The following is a 20017-nucleotide window of genomic DNA, read 5'->3' on the forward strand; positions in this document are numbered from 1 at the left end:
TTTGCATCCTTCCTTAGAATGTACATGTGCAGCTTAATCTACATTTACATCATGTCATAAAGCCACAATGAACTTCTCTGCATATACTCGAAAGTACAATTTTTCCGGCCAATACGATCAAGATTGTCAAAAATCCTGAACACACAAAAAGCAGAAAGGGCAATTTTTAGATACAGATTAGATCTAAATATCTCCTATAAATATACACAATTTGCATGTGTAAATAGTAACAAAATGATGCTCTATTTCAGTGTTTTTCAACCATTTTTGAGCCACGGCACATTTTTTACATTAAAAAAATCCTGCGGCACACCACAAATCAAAAGTGTTACAAAATTACACTTTGTAGCTAATTCTCGCCTCTAAAAATAAACAAGGCGCATGAGCTACCTACTGCCACCCACTGACATGGAAGAGTATTACATTACTCTGCCAGTCACTACAGCACAGGCACTCGACAATGGTAATTGGATAATTTCCCACGGTACACCTGAAGATCTCTCACGGCACACTAGTGTGCCATGGAACAGTGGTTGAAAATCACTGCTCTATGTAACCACCAGGGTTCATTACGAGGTTGCTAGTGGGTTCGATGAGCTGCTGCCGATTGACCTTTCATGGGATGGTGCTTGCCTAGTTTGGGAGTCTAACATCACTGTACTGAGCCAGGGACGTGTTGCCAACAATCTTTTACTGTTTGTAAAGGTGGAATTATTACTCACCACTGTTTTGCTCAATAAGCCCCAGTATAAGTTGCATTGATTTCACCAAATGCCAGTGTTTTTTTTTTTTTTTACAGAAGCTCCCTTAGACCGAAAAAATTATTTCATGGGTTCCCCTGGGGTAAATAGGTTGAGGAATACTGCTTTAATTTTTTGGTCACAGAAAAAAAAAAACAATATGTTTACATTTACAACATAGGTTAAGACTTGCCTGCATACTGTTCTCTAATATTTTTTTTTTTCTTTGTGCAGTTTTCTTGTTGGAGATGAGCTGTTTGTTGTTATGGAATATCTCGCTGGTGGTTCTCTCACTGATGTGGTAACGGAGACTTGCATGGATGAAGCACAGATAGCTGCTGTATGTAGAGAGGTGAGTGCTGTAACCGGTATGTCTATAAAAATAAAATTACCATTGATATTCTTTAAGGGTTGATTTTGGTAGGGTTTTCTTTAGGCTAAATGGTAATTTAAAATGTAGATAAGTACATGTGTCTGATCATTTAGTGTGTATGTACAGCATAAACCATAAGCAGGTAAACCTATGCAGTGTGTGTATACAATGTTTAACATTTTGGGAACTTGTCTGTCAGTAATAACTGATTTAAGGCACTTTTTTTTAAATCTTGCTTTCAGCTGTTGCCCTTACAACAGTTTTGCCAATATGGTGATAAAAAGGAAAGGAGGAAAAAAAAACACTGGGGTCCTACAATAGAGGAAGCTGTGGGGGTAAATTTGGGTCACACTTTGGAAATCCTTTCAAGAAGACTTTAACTGTGAAAGCTGTGCATAAACAGTGAAGACCAAAGGACTAATCACAATTATTACCTCTGGCCTTCCTGTAGCTTACTTTTGTTCTCCAGTACTGACTTTCCTTAATCTACATTGGTATTTTATGTTTGTGCAGACATTTTTGTAGAGGCAAGACTTTGCTTCCTTAAGTCAGAGCTTTCACCGTGATATCAGGTTATTTAAGTAGCAAAAGAAGGGTGGAAATCTCAGATTCACAGAACGAATAAAGCAGGAAAATAAAACGAATAAAGCAGTTGTGGGTACAACTTTCACTCCAACAGGGATAATATTGAGCCGTCATAGTAATTCGCATTTCCAAATCTGACATTATAAATAAGCTTTTACTAAAGAAAACCTGTGCTCATGATGTTGTTTGGGTTTTTCTCTTTTATTTGGCTTCATTCGCTCATGTTTATTTTAATTTGATGTCTTTATTTTGGGGGGGGGGGGGAATTTTGATTAAGATGTTTGTGTTGTGTATATTTATGTGTGTGTCTGTCCACCAAGAAGGAGTAGTTTTGGAGTATTTTTGCTTAAAAGCTTATTGTTTTTGTTCTGATTTTAGTGTTTGCAAGCGCTGGAGTTCTTACATGCTAACCAGGTTATTCACCGGGACATCAAGAGTGATAATGTTCTTTTAGGAATGGATGGCTCTGTCAAGCTGAGTTAGTCTCTTCTTTTTTTGCTTATAAGCCAATGTTATATTGTATTCTAATTGTTATAACATTTATTTTTTATAAATATTCATTTGTGAATGCAGACTCATTCTAGACTATAAAATAATTTATTAGAAATACAAAAGCATGATACTGATAGTCCAGTGTGATTATACCTCTGTAACATATGCTAATGGCTTCTTTTTTTTTCTGTTTAGCTGACTTTGGCTTCTGTGCTCAGATTACCCCAGACCAAACCAAGCGCAGCACTATGGTGGGAACACCCTATTGGATGGCACCAGAGGTGGTGACCAGAAAAGCATATGGACCTAAAGTAGACATTTGGTCCCTTGGAATCATGGCTATTGAAATGGTGGAAGGAGAACCACCTTACCTCAATGAAAACCCTCTAAGAGTAAGTTATTCACTGCTGTTTCTTTGAGTGCAACAATAAGAATTTGCCACTTTCTCCCACAAACCTGAATCCTGGTAGTCTACTAAATACTCAAGATAATTTAAGATTATGTATTCACCAACCTGTCTGGAGTGGACAGTAAAGCAATGGTTACATTTTAACATAATATTGTTGCCAAAATGTTTTCTTTTTAACTTAAACTGGATGTGGATTTAATTTGTACCGGTACTAAAATTTTAGGTAGGTTGAGCTACAGACTGGATGGATAAACTGTATAGCCCAAGGTGTCAGTAAAGATTCCCAACTTTAGTAAATCAGACTCATTATATCTACATTGACGTTAAGTATAATTAGTGGAAGACTTCCATTACTGTTTATAGAGAGACAACAAATGTCCTTTAAGACAATATTTTAATTCCTGGTTGTACAACTTATGTATCTATAAAGATACAGTTGGGAAATAGTCATTAGTAATGTTCCTTACATTTTTTTTTCAGGCTTTGTATTTGATTGCCACTAATGGAACCCCAGAGCTACAGAATCCTGAAAAGCTGTCTCCAATCTTCCGAGATTTTCTGAACCGCTCTTTGGAAATGGATGTAGAGAAGAGAGGCTCAGCTAGAGAGCTTCTACAGGTAAGCACATCATCTGCTTGTACAGAGTATAGAAAAAAGCTTTTCAGATTTGAAAATTATCAATAAAACTGTGGAAATTGCAAAATAAAAAACCTAAAACACTTTTTTTTATGCATTGGCAGAAAGTCAAGTATATAGGCTTGTTGTTTATATTAAACCTAGTTTAGCAGGGACCTTCATTAAACATTTTTGTACTTTTCTTTGTCATTTGACAAAGGCAACATTTACATATTACATTTTTTCCTCTTCGTTACAGCACCCATTCTTGAAACTTGCCAAGCCACTCTCCAGCCTCACACCATTAATCCTGGCTGCAAAAGACGCCATGAAAGGCAACCGTTAACATCAGTCAAGATCTTCCTTTTCATCACCCTTTGCCCTTTAAACCACCTTAACATTTTTGCAAGTGCCATTCTGACTCTCCACTTTGGAGACGAGGATGGGGGGGAAAAAAAAACAGTGGCTTTCTGTGAAGAAAACTGAGCTTCATATATTTGTCTACTTGCTGTGGCAATGAAAGTACTGAGAAAGAAAATGAAATGGAGCCCCGTGATGTGCATTTTTCTTCCTGGAAGAAATAAAAAAAACTGATTTCTGTCTGTGGCCTTTGCAACCCCTGGCGGTTTTAGGGGTTACGACTGCATTATGGGAATTACCTTACTTTATATGTCTGCTCTTTCCACTTTGAGGACTCTGCTCCTGTATTCTGGCCTTTTCTTGATACTTGAATAACTCTCATGCCAGTGTCAGAGCTTTTCTTTTTCTCTTTGCTGGCTCTTTTTATTCTTCTTGCTGTCTCAGTGTCTGGATCAGGGACATTGTATCTCTGTTACCTAAAGCAGAGGACAGCTAATCTGCCACCAAGGTGTTCGACCTCTTCCCCACCACAGTTGTATATTGCTGTGCCCTGTGGTAGGGAAGGTTTGCAAATATCTTATCTGTCTAACACGTCTGTTCAAATTTAGAGAAAGGGCCAAGGAAGTTGGGGAAGTAAAGACATTTCCTATGACTTGTGCCATGCCATTTCAAGACCTACGTGTTTCTTTAAGAATATAATGGCCCTTTTTTTTTTTTTTTTTTTTTTTTTTTTTTTTTTTTTTTTTTTGTTTTGGTAACATGGACACTTAATTGTAAGTTCTAAGTGCTCTTAACATTACACACAAGAAGGCATCCTGTGTATTTACTAAGGAAAATTAATTTGCATCTATTTTTTATGTTCATAAGGCTTCACACAGTGTAATTTCAAGGGAAGTAGTGCCAAAGTAAGTTACTATGCAGCATCTGTATTTTCTTTTTATAAATAATACTTGGTCTGTATATACATTTTGTGTTTGGCAAAAAAAGTGCCTAAGACAAATGTCTGTGGTAATCCTAAAAACAACCAGTATTACTGTACGTGAAGAATAATCGAGTACTACTTATGGTAGCTGATCTTTGTTAAAGAAAAAAAAAATCACTTACTTGTTTGGACAAGTAGGTGCTTTACCTGATTTGTTACTACATATAATATTGATAGTGCAATTTATTCTTCAAGTCAGAGAAGTGCCAGATGATCTTAGTCTTAACTTCAGTTACAATTACCAGCAAATATTCTTTAAGGGCTTGACTTGGCCAAAAGGGTGTGTGATTGTTTTGTTTTTTGTTTTTTCACTGGACAAAAGGGAATTTTTTTATGTTAAAATGCCAATTGGCCTTAATTTCTACCCTGGTCCTCAATAATTTCTTTGCCTTCAGATTGCTTTCATTTAATCTTGCTGCAAATTGAGCATGTGACTGGATGCAGGTCTGTAGACATTTCATGAAAGGAGACTGAAAGATGAAAATCTGTCATTGTTTGCATGGTAGTAATGTCATGCCTTTTTACTTAGAAAGTGGCATTGCCAGTTACTAAATTAACTGCAGCGTGTGGCTGTACAAGTTTATAGAGTAAAGTGAAAACCTCAGGAGTCTGTCACACCTAACTACCAGCAGACGCTAACTGAGTTAGAAGAATGTGTTCTTCCATCGATGATGAGCAATGTTTACCTGCCTTATGGGATTTGTCCTGCTGGCTGTTAAACATCAGCTACTTGCAGGGACCTTGTACTTTTGGCAGTTTAGTAGGTTGCCTCATGAATGTGTTGCTGCCAATTCACTGACTAGTTTTCCTAAAATATGTAATTTGGTCACTTAGATTTTTGCACGGTCTGCTATTACTTCTAACAGCTGCTACTTTCTGCTTCTTTTTCCCTTAAACTTTTGTAGTAATAATTTCTAGATACATTAGTTTTTTAGCCTATCCTATCCATGCTTCTGTTGATCATGTACTATGGACTGTTACATGACGGACGTCTCTCTTAAGCTTTAAATACCCTCTGTGTTCAACACAGAATTTTTTTTAAGCTGGGTGGGAAGAAATTGTAGGTGGGTGGCAGCCCCTGTATTGTGACCCAGCACATCAGTAACCACCCAAAAACAGCCGGGTGGTTACTGAAAAGTGCCGGGTGGTGCGCCTGGATAAAGGAGGTGGGGAGAACACTGACCCTGATGCCGAGGAGGTTTTCTCCATCTAATATAGTGATCTGCATTGCACTGCAGCACCTTGATAACGGTTAGAACTGATCTTTTGATATCAACAGTCACTATAGTAAGTACAGTGCATACACCTACTTTACCATAGAAATGAATAGGGAATGATCTCTTTTTTTCCTTGCAGGTGCACACATGGAATCTCTACACCTAAGTGTGTAAACAAAATCTTTACAGATATCCACAGTATTGCTTTATCTTACAATAATTGTTACAAATTAGTTGTTACTGACTAGTTGGGTCACAATATGGGGGCTGCCTTTAGCTTCCTCCCACCCAGCTTATAAAATGTCTGAGGAGAATATGGAAGCTGAACTACATTATTTTATTTCTGAATTCATTTAGGACATTGTTGCTACTCAAGCCATACAATTTATTGTAATTAGTTAGGCTGCCAGTGAACAAACCTTAAAGTCTAATACCATCTGTATATGTATTTGTAAAATTCTAATTGTAGTTGCAGTGTGAAGAATTTGGTTAATAAGATAGTTATTGTAGTTAGTCAAGGACTTATGTAGCCTTGTATGTATATAGACAGCCAGCGGTTGCTATCTAAGTACTTTAAAAGTTTAGGTTTAACATATAACCAGTACTTGCCTTACAAAACAAAAATTACATGGTAAGAAAAAAAAAACACCATGGTGCTAATGAGTGGGTATCAAGGGCTTTCATTGCATATGTTTTATACTATGCAAAGGTTCGGTCAAACATGTTTAAGTGTTAAATTGTTCTGTCATTTCTTTTGTCCCAACAGTAGGTAAAGAAACATTAGCAGTCATCTGGCTTTTTTTGGAACATAAATATATCTTCAAAAATTGCAATTCTGTTTTTCAATATGTAAAATGAAATATCGAAGTGCCTCTGAACCTGTCAACATTTGTTGTACTCAGATGCTCCGTATGTTACTTTGTATTGATAAACCCCCCAGGTAGCAGTCTGTGACTCCTGTTTAGTATGTAGAGGATACCACATATGACGAATCATACTGTATCAGAGTTAAGTGTGAAGAAAGCTGTAAAAGTTTCAGCATAAAATCTAATGCTTTGAAATGCATGTAAATAGCTAGAACCTAGAAATTAATAAGTAAATGTCACTTGTCCTTTGTGAGTTTTGTAGAAGAATGCATTACCCTCCAACATAGGGCATTTCTAATATACAATTTCTGTGTTGACAACACCTTGACTTCTTAACAATCGTGAAGGGATTTATTATTTTCATGCTGAACATTTATTTTTTTTACTTAAGAATTTAGAAGGTCAGAAAATAGTGATGTTTGCTTTGTAACGAAACTTTTAACATTTGCAAATACTATTAGAATGCTGCTAGTCCTTTTTTGGAACCAGCAGCATGGTGACAGTCATTGTCCAAGCTTATCTGCTGCCCCCTGCTGGCTCTAAATGCAAATACTATACCCATGTCAGGATTCTTGCAGCTACTCTGTGTCTTGTAATCCACTCCCACTTGGCACAGCCGAATACAAATCTTGATTGTGGTGGTGTCTTGAAGACCTGAATATACAAGTTATTCTTAAAGAACTTTCTATACACACAACTCCTATTGTTAGTAATGTTTGAAATTTTAAAAATTGGAAGTTTCTACCTTTCTGCCAAATTTGTCTTTTGAACATTAAGCTTGGATAACAACTTTAGTTTTTGTATTTGCAAATGTTATCAGGCTGACATTCTTATCCTATGGCTCTTGATCTTCATGCTTGTCCTATTTTTGTGGGTTAGTCTTGAGGCCTGAGGATAACCATACCAGCCAGGGAAGTGGTCTCCTGTTAGGTCAGCAGTGGCAGCACCAGTATTTTTACTTAAAGCTACGAACACTCATCAGATGATTGTTACCAAAGACAAATGGTGTTGTTCAACTTGGGGAGGGGGAATCTGTTGTGCACAGCAGTCCTCCAATGTTGTACATAAGTACGCTGTGATGGACTGGTGGACAACTGATTGGGAATGACTGCTGTGCATTCCTGTGATGGAGAGCACAGCGGGTGCTGCACGCTTGTGTTCTCTCCCTCTTATAGAAGTGTTCATCTTCCACTCGTACATCTGTCACTGGAAACAATCACGAAAGCGCCATTCATCTGACGTCTGTATGAGGCTTTAACCTTGTGTCACTGCATTTGCAACACACTGTAATAAGTATATTGTGTAAGGGATTGCCAACAAGTAGTTAAAGCTCTGTAGTAAGTGATTTAAAATTGTTCACGTGACTTTGCCTTCAGCCATGGTAACAGTATTCAGTTTTCCAAAATGTTTGCTCTCTTTTTATGCCTCTACAGGTCTTGAATTGCCCATTGCATTCGCTGAGACACAGTTGTTAACACGTGAATGCAATAATTACCTGTATTTGTAGAGTGCTGGAGCTATTCGTGCATACTGTAGGTGCAGCTGTATTTTTATATGGGGACACAACTTTTGTGGGCTTCCATTTAGGTATAATGGACACTTAAAGAATCGTTGCAGTCAAGGTACATAACAAACTTGTTTGCAGATTTAAAATACTGCAGAATTTAGATGCCAGTATCTAGTGGACAGGTCATTGTTTTCATAAGCCAGACATAGAGCATATGTAGTCTGCAGTATTTTTGGGGTCATTATCTATGTGGCCCAGCAGTAAAAATATAATGTGTATTAAGTGCCATTTACAAAGTTAATTGTTTCACTCACCTGCCTTTACTATATCAGATTCCTGAAAGATGGAGCTTGATTTAAAGGCTTTCCCATTGCTGTTTCTTGAACCCTCAGAAATGAGTTCATTTCAATATGAATCCACTAAGCTGTCGCCTTGCTATATTCCCTGGTTTCTTTGCCTCTCTGTAGCCTTTGCATGCTGATGTTTTCATATTTCTGTGGATCTCTTTTCTGGAGTTCTTCCTGTACCTGACTTGTTTAATTTATCCCATCTTTTTATTTAATTGTTAATTTTTACGGCAATAACTACTGAATCATTTGTGTGCGTCGACTTTGCTTGGAATAAACTTTTTGTTTTATTTTATTGGTATTTACATTTATTTCACATTGTCTAATTTTGCAGTGTTCTAACTCCAGACAGCATAAGTTACTGTTATTTGAAAGGACCCATTCACACCTTTCTCTCCTAGTGCATTGCAGTAAAACATGCAATGTTAAGGCAGCTTAGTGTACTGCAATAAAATAGACTGCAAAGTAATTGTGCACCTTTTCACAATACATTGGGGGGGGTTGAGATGAACTTCAGTGCATAAGCTTTGGGTGTTATTAAAACTATGTTGCATCTATGTGGAAATGGGTATAGATAGGCCTTAGCCCACTATCACAAAAGCAGTCATGGCTATACCCATATTTTACATAAAAATGAATAAGTCTGATAGGATAATTGTTAAACGTACAATATGACATTACCAATCATGGTTCATAACTAGCAAGAATGTGGCAAAAAAAAAAATAAATTAAATGTTTTATGGGTAAATATGAACTTTGCTAGCAGGAAGATTTCTTGATGTGTTTTGTATTATTGCAGAAGGGATGTACTATGGGGCCTGTTTCAAGTTGTGGCATGATCACATAGGATGTTTTCTGATCACTGCTTTCTCAATTCCCCACCTATTAAGAATTAATCAGTGACTAATAACTGTACCCGTAATTGGTGATCAGAAACATTTACTTGAATAGTGCATTGATTGGCATACCTTCCATTTTTAACCACTAATTGGTGAAAAATGGTGATAAACACCAATTAACTTGAGGCCACAGACTTTCATTGCTTCTTTAGACTTACATACAGAAATAATGACCCATAATGGGGCTTCTACTGAATGAAATGGTAATAATAAGAATGCGTTTCACACACCCCCATGTCCATTGCAGCCTATAGCTGATCACTCCATTTTGTAAATCACCGTATTTCAATACCAAAAGTTTCATTCTTCTAAATATAGCAATCCTAAAGTGGAAATTGATTGACATCTTTTGTATGATTAACTAAAATGTTCTAGCAATGGTAACTAAGCCCCTGCAATTAAGGATTTATACCTTCTTCCTTGCAAAGCCTTTACACTGTACATGGAAATGCACATGCAGTCTTTGTGACAAGTGACCATGCAGTTGCACATTTCAGAGACGGATAATTGTTGTCATATATAGGAAGCACCCGTACAAGGATTTTCATTAAAAGATCCACAAGTAATATTTAAAAGCTTTAATTTTTAAAATTGTGAACATCCCCTCTGAAATATTAAAGTTTAAGATTAGATTTTAGAAGTTGTTTTTTTACGCATACTTTAACCTTGGATTGATCAGTCTATTCTATCCCAGATACATTGATGTTGATAGCATCTTCCTGGTCAGGCAAAAATTGAAGTTGACCAACACGCATTCATTCTTTACATATATCCTACAATTATTGGTAATCCTTTTAGGGTCTCACTGAGGGACCATTTATGCTGTTCTGGTCCTTCATTGTAGTCATGTTGAAATGTTTAAAGAGCCCTAACATTTTTTTTTTTTTTTTTAAATGCAGTGTAGTGGTGCATTTTACTTTATCTGGGTTTTTTGTTTTGGTCCTAACATATCCTTGACCCTGGTGCTGCTAAATTCATTTGTAATAACATCTGGCCCAAGATTAAGCCACCTATGTATGTTATGGTTCCTTTGTAACACAAATCCATAATATGCACAACCATAGTTATCAATACAATACCAGTAGTTGGACATACCCATGCTCTGCCTCCCAGTTAGATGAACCACCAACAATTAACATGCAATAACCACAACTAAATATTTGCTGTTGTTTTTTCCTTTTATGTTAGCATTATAATAATATTGTTATAAACTTTGGATGAAAACCTTAGTCCAACATACGTTTGGTTACATCATTCAGGACAGCTAAGAAGAAAATAAATTGGTAGGATTTGGTCCCAAAAATGTAAAGACCATCAAGTGAGGATGAAGATAACATCCTTCACTCCTCCGTCTTTCTCCAGCAGTGACCATTTTCTCACTCACTGCAATCTGTACATATCGCAGAATCTAAAATACAAAATTGTCTTGCCAGCATTTAATGTTTATAAATGAACGGAACACTTTGAGAAGTTTATTAGCACATTTAATGGGTTACTTATAAGTGCTGCTCAAGATAACACAATATTTCTTAAAAAAAAAAAAAAATGAAATTAGCAAGCATGTCTGCCTAGGGCCATTTCACACCTGCAGAGTTTCTCAGCTGCGTCCTTGACGCCAGTGGTTGTAGATTGGGCCACGTTTACCTACACTGAGTAACAAGTTGTGAGCTTGCAGTCTGTATTTCTTTGTCAGACAACTCTGCGGTGCAGTGTGCTTGCTCTTTGTCATGGCTGGCCTTAACATAGTGGTAGGCTTCTTCATATCAGTGGTTACTCTGTCCCACTTAATTCGCTGGATTACTAAGAAATATCTGCCCAGCAGGATTTACAGATGTACAGCCAGCGAGCTAGCCAGCTCTTTGCAGCTGTGTGCGTGCTACATGGAGATCCGCATGCTAGGGGAGGTTGGCATGTGGGGTGGAGGGTTTGGTCCTGATGTGGTCTTCACTCTTCTCTTCCTGCTGTTTTTAGCTCATGGAGTTACCTTTGGTGGAGCGTCAGCCAATCCTACTGTATCTGTCCAGGACTTTCTGCTCCGGGATGGCCCTTTCATAGAAACAATAGTTAAACTGTTAGCTCAGTATGCTGGCATGGAGGTCGCTAGGTTTCTAACTAAACAATATTGGATGCTGGAACTAACAGATTTCCACACAATCCAGATGATGATGTTAGATGATTGCAGTCCATCTTTACAAAGCTCTCTTGCTCAGGGTATCTTTGTAGAGGCTTTATGTGCCTTTTGCTACCATTTGGTGCTACTCCGCTTCCAAAACTCAAGACAGATCTACAGGATACCCACGGTGGCTCTAACTGTTACTTTATTGGCATATGCAGGTAAGAAGCTTATTTCTGTTTTCTTTGTCAGTAAAAATTCTGTATCCTATCCATTTAAGGGGCTGTGGGTGGATTTCAGATTTGTGCTGATGGTATGAGGTGCTTCTGAGATTATTTGACAGGTACATTGTCCTTAAGGTGACCTTCTGATTTCAAACTAACCTGTTTCAAAAGGTCTCTGTATTCCAAGCCTTGTATTAGAATGCAGATTCCATCTGACTTAAAAGCTCATTGACACAGGTTCTAAAGAGGATCACTAAAACAATCTAAGCACCTGTCTGAGAACCCTATGATAGAAGCTGCTATACAACAAGCACAAGCCGCATACTAGAGTGAAGGGTTACTTTACCATACATATATTATGCAACTTGTAATATGCCAGCTTCATCAAAGTTTTCTCATGAAAATAGCTCAAATACCTATTTACTTTCAAAGTATTTCAGAGTTTTCCTAAATATATATTTAACTTATGAAGCTGAATTCCAGCCAAGCAGCTACATTCCCAGTTATTATACACACATGATAAACCGTAATATCAGGCAAAGCATTTATTTTTGTGTGCAGTTGGGCCACCATACTATTAAAACAGCATACTGGTAAAGTCATTTATTTTGCTATCCCCAATGGTGTTAAGCTCCATACAGACTTCCAATGAATGTCAGGGGATTGTCACTGGAAATGATCTTGATAGTTTACTTGAAACTTGATTGTGATAGTTTCAGTGATGGATGCAGGAACAAGTGTTGTACAGATAGTGCTGTTCTGCTAAATAGAGAGAGGAGGATGAGTGAGCAGCACCCTGCTCTTCTCTTTTCCATAGAAATGCATAATGGTCATTCCTGATCAGTCATTCATCAATTCTCTGTGGCGTATCTATCATCATTAGGGGATGGCTTCGCACATGTCAGATTTTCACCCAAGACCAGCATGAACGCTCATCTTGGATGGCTGTTATCTGACATTTGTGGGTAACTTTGGGGTTCTTGACTGATATCTGTAATTGTCTCCCTTTGCTCGGGTGAGAGTACTACACTCATATTTATAAATGTTTAAAAACTTGTGAATAGAAACTAAGTGAGCAGTTGTTAAATGTTAAAACTTCCGGTGATTGCTGTCTGCAGTGTTGGTCTCTTAATGCTGTATATGACTTGGACAATGGGATCCCAGCAGCTGTTGGCTCTGTACATCTATGACTTGCATGTGTGTACAGATCAGCCATGGAAACCTCTATTATTTAAAGCTTAACTCGGGCTTGGTAATATTTCCTTATCTCCCACAGTCTTTTCTAGCTTATTAATCACTTACGCCTCCTTGCCATCTTTACTAGACACAAAAAAAAAAAGATCACAAAGCATGCAATGGTAAAGTTAGTCTGAGGCCATCATTTACAGAAAGTCATTCTATTCATATTTTAGAAGCAACTAGAAGTAAAAGCACATAGACTGAAATCGTTGAGCTCATGTTGCTGCTTTTCACCTCACATAGGGATAGGTATTTACTTAGGTAAAAGTAATAGCAGCTCTTCAGAAGCTCTCCAGAAAATTTAACAAAAATGGGTAGGACCAAGAGGACACAGTAAAGTCAAGAATCCAAGGAAGATAAGAAAAGGCAATAGTAAAATAGATTACTATGCAGAGCAAATATTTTTTTAAGAAAGATTTGTGTTCGGAAATAAAAACAGTGTGTAGTTTTATGTTTCATTTGCAATAAAGGGCAGGGGACAAAGCCTGGAGTTTTGGCATCAACCATGGCTGAAGTGTGTGCCCTGTAAGGGGAGACTCAGACTCACATGTGACCGGTATAAGTTATCAGTCAACATTTTACCTTGTTTCCTAATAACTGTTTTTTTTTGTTTTTTTTTTAAAAAGCAAAACAATGAAAAGGAGAGATGTCCCAACAATTACATAAGTCAAGCAAACATTATAGTTTCAAAGGACAATTTACTAAGCCAGAGAAGCCCTTTAAACACTGGCACTGGGAATTGGGAGTTGTACTTTAAAGGCCCATTCACAGTACTGTGGTACGTTTGCACATGCACACTATGACTATGTAGCATACTAATGTCTCAAGTTCTACAAGTGCCATGAATTGAAATGATTATACTGAAAAAAAAATCATGGTTGCCTTTTAAGCTACCTTATTAGCACACAAGTCTTCTTTACGGACAACATAATTTTGCTTCAGTCTTTTACTAAGACCCGGCAGCTGATTTGCTCATGTACAATCAGTGACTTTTATGTTTAGCATACATTGCAATGGTAAGCACCAGACATCAGAACCAGGGTTAATGTTGCATGCAGGAGCTAAAATGGTAAGTAAAAATATTGATTTGGCTTAGTCATTCAGTAATTACATTTTTCAGCTCACCATATATAGTGTCAGTTTAAACTCTGTTTGGCTTCACCTAATTGTTCCTGTCTCCAGGTTCCTCATACACAGCAGCTTATTTCAACCCAATCTTGGCTTACGCCCTGACATTTAACTGCCCTGGAAAGAGCCTTCAGGAGAACTCTCTGGTCTATATTGGCGGATCATTCATTGGTGAGTAAATATAAAATGAACTATTGCCATGAAATTCATAAGATCAGTAGATATGACATTTGGACACATGACTTGAATGCAAGGCAAGCTATCAATGAAGGTTAGAGACCTGGTTACCAATTAAAAAAAATGCGAAAAACATCACAAAACAAATTAAATATGTTTGCTTGAAACAAAGGCAGAACATGCTTTTGTCTGAAGCCAATGCAGTTAGCAAGGAAACATTGATTTAGCGTTGGACAAGGTTAGGCATGTTTGAGCAACAACTTATGCACATTAATTATTGCTCACCACCGCTGCTACTACTACAATGGTAAGCCTGTTGTCGGTTAAAATATTGATGAGCATTTTCATTGACTGGTGGTCATCGGCGCAGGTGCATCCATGATACCACCAGGTAATATGAGAGCTCACCACTAAATGAGGGTTCTTGGATTCCCTAACCCCTAGACAAATACTAACCAGAAAAAAATTCTTTCCACCAGTTTCAGTCCTTAACAGTGCACTGCCTTCTACTTACCATAGCATGAAACCCATATAAAAAAAAAGGCAAAATAACTGGTGTAGCATTTGCAGATTTGACAATCCATACTTGTCTTCTAACATAGGTGTTGGTAACAAAACAGAAAAATGAAAAATATCTGACCAACAGTCAGACTTTTTTATGATAATAGAATAATGTACAGCGCTGCGTAATTTGTTGGTACTATATAAATCCTGTTTAATAATACTGCTGATTGGAGATCACATTTAGGAGAAAAAAAAGTGATCCCAGCAAACCAGCATAAAATATTAAACTATCATGCAAACACATGTAATTGCCTCCACCTAATCATATATTACCAAAGACATAAATAAAAGAACATCTGCCAGGATCACACCCGAGTCAGAATCTGTAAAGTTTAAGCTTAGTAAGCAATCTTCAGTGTAGAAATAATACCTTCAAATTCCACACATACTTCTTGGGTAAGAACAGTTCTTTTTCTTTTGATATACAGTATTTGGTATTTAAACTATCTTGGACATTTTTATGAACTTAAAAAAACATTTCTCAAACTTGTAAAACATTGCTATGTGGAAGCCAACATTTTGTATAATGTATGCAGTATAAAGAAATGGTTAAAACACAGTTGTTACCGGAACAACAGCCCTATTGGAAGATACTCTTCTCTTCCTGCTATCGACTGTATTACTTTATATCCCACATTATCTGTTCTTTCTGCAGTAAATTACCTGCCCGCTCGAAATCATTTTTCTTTTTTTGCTACTTTAAAAGGCTTTTGTTATAATTTAAGTGCTCTATAGGTTTGTCACTATCAATTATTATTTTTACTATTATTATTATTAATAATAATAATAATAATAAACAGTATTTATATAGCACCAATAAGTGCAGCGCTTACATTAAGTGGGGGTTGAAAATGACAGACAGGAACACAGGTGAAGGAGGGGACTCTGCCCAGAAGAGCTTACAATCTAAGAGATGCTGCAAATATCTGTATATTTTGCCACTGTACAGTAAAGTGAAGCAGAATTATACCCTTGGAATTTTTTAAATTTATTTAGCAAGCAATTTTGATGGCCATATTTCACTGTGGAATTTGAAGTGTGTTGCCGTTAAAACCTTCAACCTAATTTTATTTATTATATGTGCAGAGTTGAAAAACGACACATGTTCAATTAGTTCAGCCAAAAGTATGATTATACATTTATGATTGAATATAACAGTCAAATAAGAAGAATGTTCACTGTTTCCACTTTTTGCTTGTTACTTGTTTCATGATTATAACTTTAAATGATTTTGACATATTAGATGATCCTGTTTGTGTGTAAAGGGGGGGGTCAAAAACAAGCTAATTCGCCTAGGTCAGGGGTCTGCAACCTGCGGCTCCGGAGCCGCATGCGGCTCTTCTGCCTCCTTGTTGTGGCTCCCTTCGGCTGCCGCGGGGAGATCTCTGATGGGGGATCCCCTTCCTCCCAAGACACTGCGGAGGAGGGGGATTCCCTATCCGGTGTTCTAATGAAAAAAATCTACCAGTGAAATAAATCTACCACGGGGCGTGTACAAATGGATGTGTACAATGACATCCCCCTCCTTTGAACCCCAATTCCTCTGGAATGGGGAGATGTACAAAACCAAAAATGTAGGTGCAAGTGGGGGACACCTGTGACTAACACCCCCTAAAATTTAATTGTTAGGCTATCATCAGAACATAAAGAACTCTGCCCATCAAAAAAATCTACCGTTACACATTGCTGGAGGCACCTGAACCCCAATTTCTCTGGAACAGGAAAGGGGGTACAGGTGAACAAAATTAGAGGTGCAAGTGGGGGACACCTGTGGCTAACACCTCCTAAAAACTCCACCCATCAAAAAACCCCTACCCTGTTACACATTGTTGGAGGCTTCTAGCACCTAAACCCCAATTTATCTGGAAACGGGGGTACAGGTGAAAAAAAATTTGAGGTGCAAGTACGGGACACCTGTGGCTAACAACTCCTAAAAATTCATAAAAACTCTGCCTATCAAAATAATCTACCCTGTTACACATTGCTGGAGGCTTCTAGCACCTGAACCCCAATTACTCAAGATTGGGGGGTACAGGTGAACAAAATTAAAGCTGCAAATGAGGGACACCTGTGGCTAACACCCCTTAAAATTTCATCGCTAAGGCATCGTCAGAACATAAAGAACTCTGCCCATCAAAAAAATCTACCCTGTTACGTTAGAAGCCTCCAGCTTCTAATGTAACAGGATGATACGTTAGAAGCTGGAGGCTTCTAGGGGCATAGTTCAGTGTTTAATTTATTTCAAAGTAGGCCTACACATGCACACTTGTTGTAACAGGTAAAATTAAAAAAATATTAAAACTTTTAAAAGTTTATAAACTGTGTTATGTTTTGCGGCTCCAGACTATTTTTCTTTAGTGGAAGAGGAGGCAAAATGGCTCTTTTGATAGTAAAGGTTGCTGACCCCTGGCCTAGGGTGTCAACTATGCGACATATGAAACTACAATGCCTGCAAATCTTGTCATTTTTATATATCATCATGGTCTCTGGTACAAGTTTTCTTTACCAGTGGCTGCTGACTCTAAATCTTTGTTGCCCAAAGTAATCCTGTTTGTCAAAAAAAAACAACATTTTCAAGTTTTACTAGTTTTGACCTGGTTTAGAATGTTATAAAATTGTGTAAATAGGGAGTGTGCGTTTATCACATTTGAGATGACTGTATTCTTGCTGATGGTAAAACACACTGCATTTAAACTATACAATAAATAACTTTTTGGTATATATACTGCCTATTGCATCAGGCCGAATGCTCAAACTTTGCTTTCTTTGGCATAAAGGATTATACAATTGTACCCAATGTAAGGTTTTTATTTCAATCTTTGAGTCTAGCACTTTCTGTCCTGGTATCTGGTACCCATACCTCCTTCCTTTGTTCTTGGAAAGTTGGGAACACATTTTACAGACAAAGTATGTAGGCAAAGGACAGCCCTCCCCTGCTCCACGTTACAAGAGGAATGAATATCCCAAAAAAGATTGTTTTCACCCATTAAACCTTGCAAATTGCACATCACTTCTTCTGAACATCTCCTTTTCTGCACTTGCACAAACATGTATGGAAACCTAACTTTCCCATTTCCAGGCCTTACCTCCTCCGGCTGTGTACAGTAGTTTGTATGTGTGACTAAGCTGCCTACCTCATTCAAACTCCAGTACATTTTCCATTCCCATCACTTTTTTACTGATAGTGATTTGGTAATTCAATTAGTCACCAAACATGTCCTACAAGTCTGCTTAGGTCAACATCTGGGGGATCCCGCTATGTCGTCATCCTATCTGTGTTCTCAAGGAAGATTATTTAATGTGGTAGTGTCTGGTGACATCAGAGACAGAAAAAGGAGAAAGTCCCTCCTATTAGAAACAGAGGTTCTAACCCTTCCCCATTTCAATTCAAATGTGAGAAACCTACTAGTCTACTAGATTGTAAGCTCTTCGGGGCAGGGTTCTCTCCTCCTGTATCACTGTCTGTGTTAGTCTGTCATTTGCAATCCCTATTTAATGTACAGTGCTGCGTAATATGTTGGCGCTATATAAATCCTGTTAATTAATAATAATAATAATAATAATAATAATAGTGCTATATTTGCTGTGCCACTTGCTGCACTTGATTCAGTTCCTTCTTTCCTGAATGCTGGTAGCATGCCATTGTCCTGATTGTTGCTTTGGTTTGGTATTGACCACATTTCTTTTCAGCCCTTTGTCTTGGAAGCTCATTTGTTATAACTGCTGGCAACAACCCTGACACCTATGCAGCCCTTTGCTCACTTTAACAGAGGAATGGCCTTTTGTTGCAGTTTTAAAACATATATGCACATATGTAAAGCATTATCAAACTGTGGCTGCTAAAGGTGAAGTGCGGTGCAAATATGACCATCAGACCATTACAGAGACCGGACCTTTACATCAAAGCCTATGAAAAGGTTTTGGCTTGACCTAAAAAAATGCATTTTTTACAGATAAGCAAAGAACACCCAGATGCAAATTATTCCCTAACAAATTTTTTTTTCTTTGTTATAAAAAAATGTAGTGAACTAATTTGTAATCTGACATTTTATGTATAGTACTGAGTGCTTCCCCAAATCATTAGAATCAATTTACTGGATAATAATAATGTTTCTGTACTTTGTGTCCCACTATTTGTTTTATTGTTCTCATTTTACATTTGGTACACAGGTATGATGTTGGCTGTCTTCCTGTACAAGGGAAACATCCCTCGACTTTTCCAGAGGAATCTGCTTTACAGTCAGAAGAGCAAATTCAGAACCCCAAAAGCAAAGAATGTTCAACCTAAAACTTCAAAATCATCAGCTCAAAAGGGGTCTGAGAAAAAATCGGGTGAAGTGAGGCAACGGAAAACAGAGAATGTGACATCAAAAAACAAAAGCAGCTGAGTGCAAAAAAATAAAAATAGTTACATTATTTGACCCATAGCAGAAAAACAACCCAGAGCAAACAGTCATTGTTCCACCAAGCATGGCTCCATCTCATGTTTATCAACTGTTAAACCTGTCATGAATATCAAAGGCTGTTATAGCTGTCCTCTCCTAAAAATGTTAGTTTCCTTGGGTGTCAGATTGATACATTGGGCCTGATTTATAAGTTCTCAAGGCTGGAGAGGATACACTTTTATCTGTGAAGCTGGGTGATCCTGCAAACCTGACCTGAAATGGATTTCTTCCAAGTAACTTGCTAGCAAATGTTTTGAATCCTGGACCAGATCCATTCCAGGTTTGCTGGTTTACCCAGCTTCAATGATGAAAGTGTATTCTCTCCAGCCTTGGAGAGTTTTAATAAATTAGGCCCATTGGTTCTAAACCTGACAACTAGCAAGGGTAAGGATGAGCTCAGCAATAGCAGCCCCCATACCTTTCTTATTCCAGCGTCACTTTATAGTAATAAATACATCTATCCTTATAATAATCCTCTAGTTATCAAACTTCTCTGTTAACAATCTGCATACTTTTATTTTACAATCAGAAGCTGAAGAGGATATTCTAAGAATAAAATATTTTTTATTAAAAACATTTATCTGTACCGATTAGATTTTTTTTTAGGCTTGTATTGCATATGTCTTCAAATTATTCAAAAAATTTACTCATACAAAGAAAGATAATGAACTTTTCCTATTTATCAGCAATAAATATTGGAATATATTTGGTAGGTATTAGGTAGGAAAAATGCAG

At 37.4% G+C, this 20017-nt stretch overlaps 2 protein-coding genes across 4 annotated transcripts in view; both read left to right on the forward strand.

Annotated features, from left to right (window-relative positions):
* PAK2 (p21 (RAC1) activated kinase 2) overlaps positions 1-3757 on the forward strand; it is a 32552-nt gene extending 28795 nt beyond the window's left edge. For all 3 annotated transcript variants that reach the window (XM_072407645.1, XM_072407646.1, XM_072407648.1), the window contains exons 11-15: positions 975-1092; positions 2077-2176; positions 2386-2582; positions 3080-3217; positions 3474-3757. In XM_072407645.1, the coding sequence (XP_072263746.1) occupies positions 975-1092; positions 2077-2176; positions 2386-2582; positions 3080-3217; positions 3474-3560 (640 nt within the window). In that variant the 3' untranslated portion in view covers positions 3561-3757. The remainder of the gene's footprint in view (positions 1-974; positions 1093-2076; positions 2177-2385; positions 2583-3079; positions 3218-3473) is intronic.
* A 565-nt stretch (positions 3758-4322) lies between these two features.
* AQP12B (aquaporin 12B) lies at positions 4323-19858 on the forward strand. Its single transcript, XM_072407649.1, has 3 exons — positions 4323-11726; positions 14151-14267; positions 19008-19858. The coding sequence occupies exons 1-3, from the start codon at positions 11120-11122 to the stop codon at positions 19223-19225; spliced, it is 942 nt and encodes a 313-aa protein (XP_072263750.1). The 5' UTR covers positions 4323-11119; the 3' UTR covers positions 19226-19858.
* The last annotated feature ends 159 nt before the right edge of the window (positions 19859-20017 follow it).

The sequence above is a fragment of the Pyxicephalus adspersus genome, chromosome 4, assembly GCF_032062135.1.
Source record: "Pyxicephalus adspersus chromosome 4, UCB_Pads_2.0, whole genome shotgun sequence".
Taxonomy (NCBI): domain Eukaryota; kingdom Metazoa; phylum Chordata; class Amphibia; order Anura; family Pyxicephalidae; genus Pyxicephalus; species Pyxicephalus adspersus.

Coding starts and splice junctions, on each gene's coding strand:
- AQP12B (XM_072407649.1), top strand. CDS start 11,120: ATGGCTGGCCTTAACATAGTGGTAGGCTTCTTCATATCAGTGGTTACT. Junction 11,727..14,150: donor TACTTTATTGGCATATGCAG/GTAAGAAGCTTA, acceptor TCCTGTCTCCAG/GTTCCTCATACACAGCAGCT. Junction 14,268..19,007: donor TATTGGCGGATCATTCATTG/GTGAGTAAATAT, acceptor TTTGGTACACAG/GTATGATGTTGGCTGTCTTC.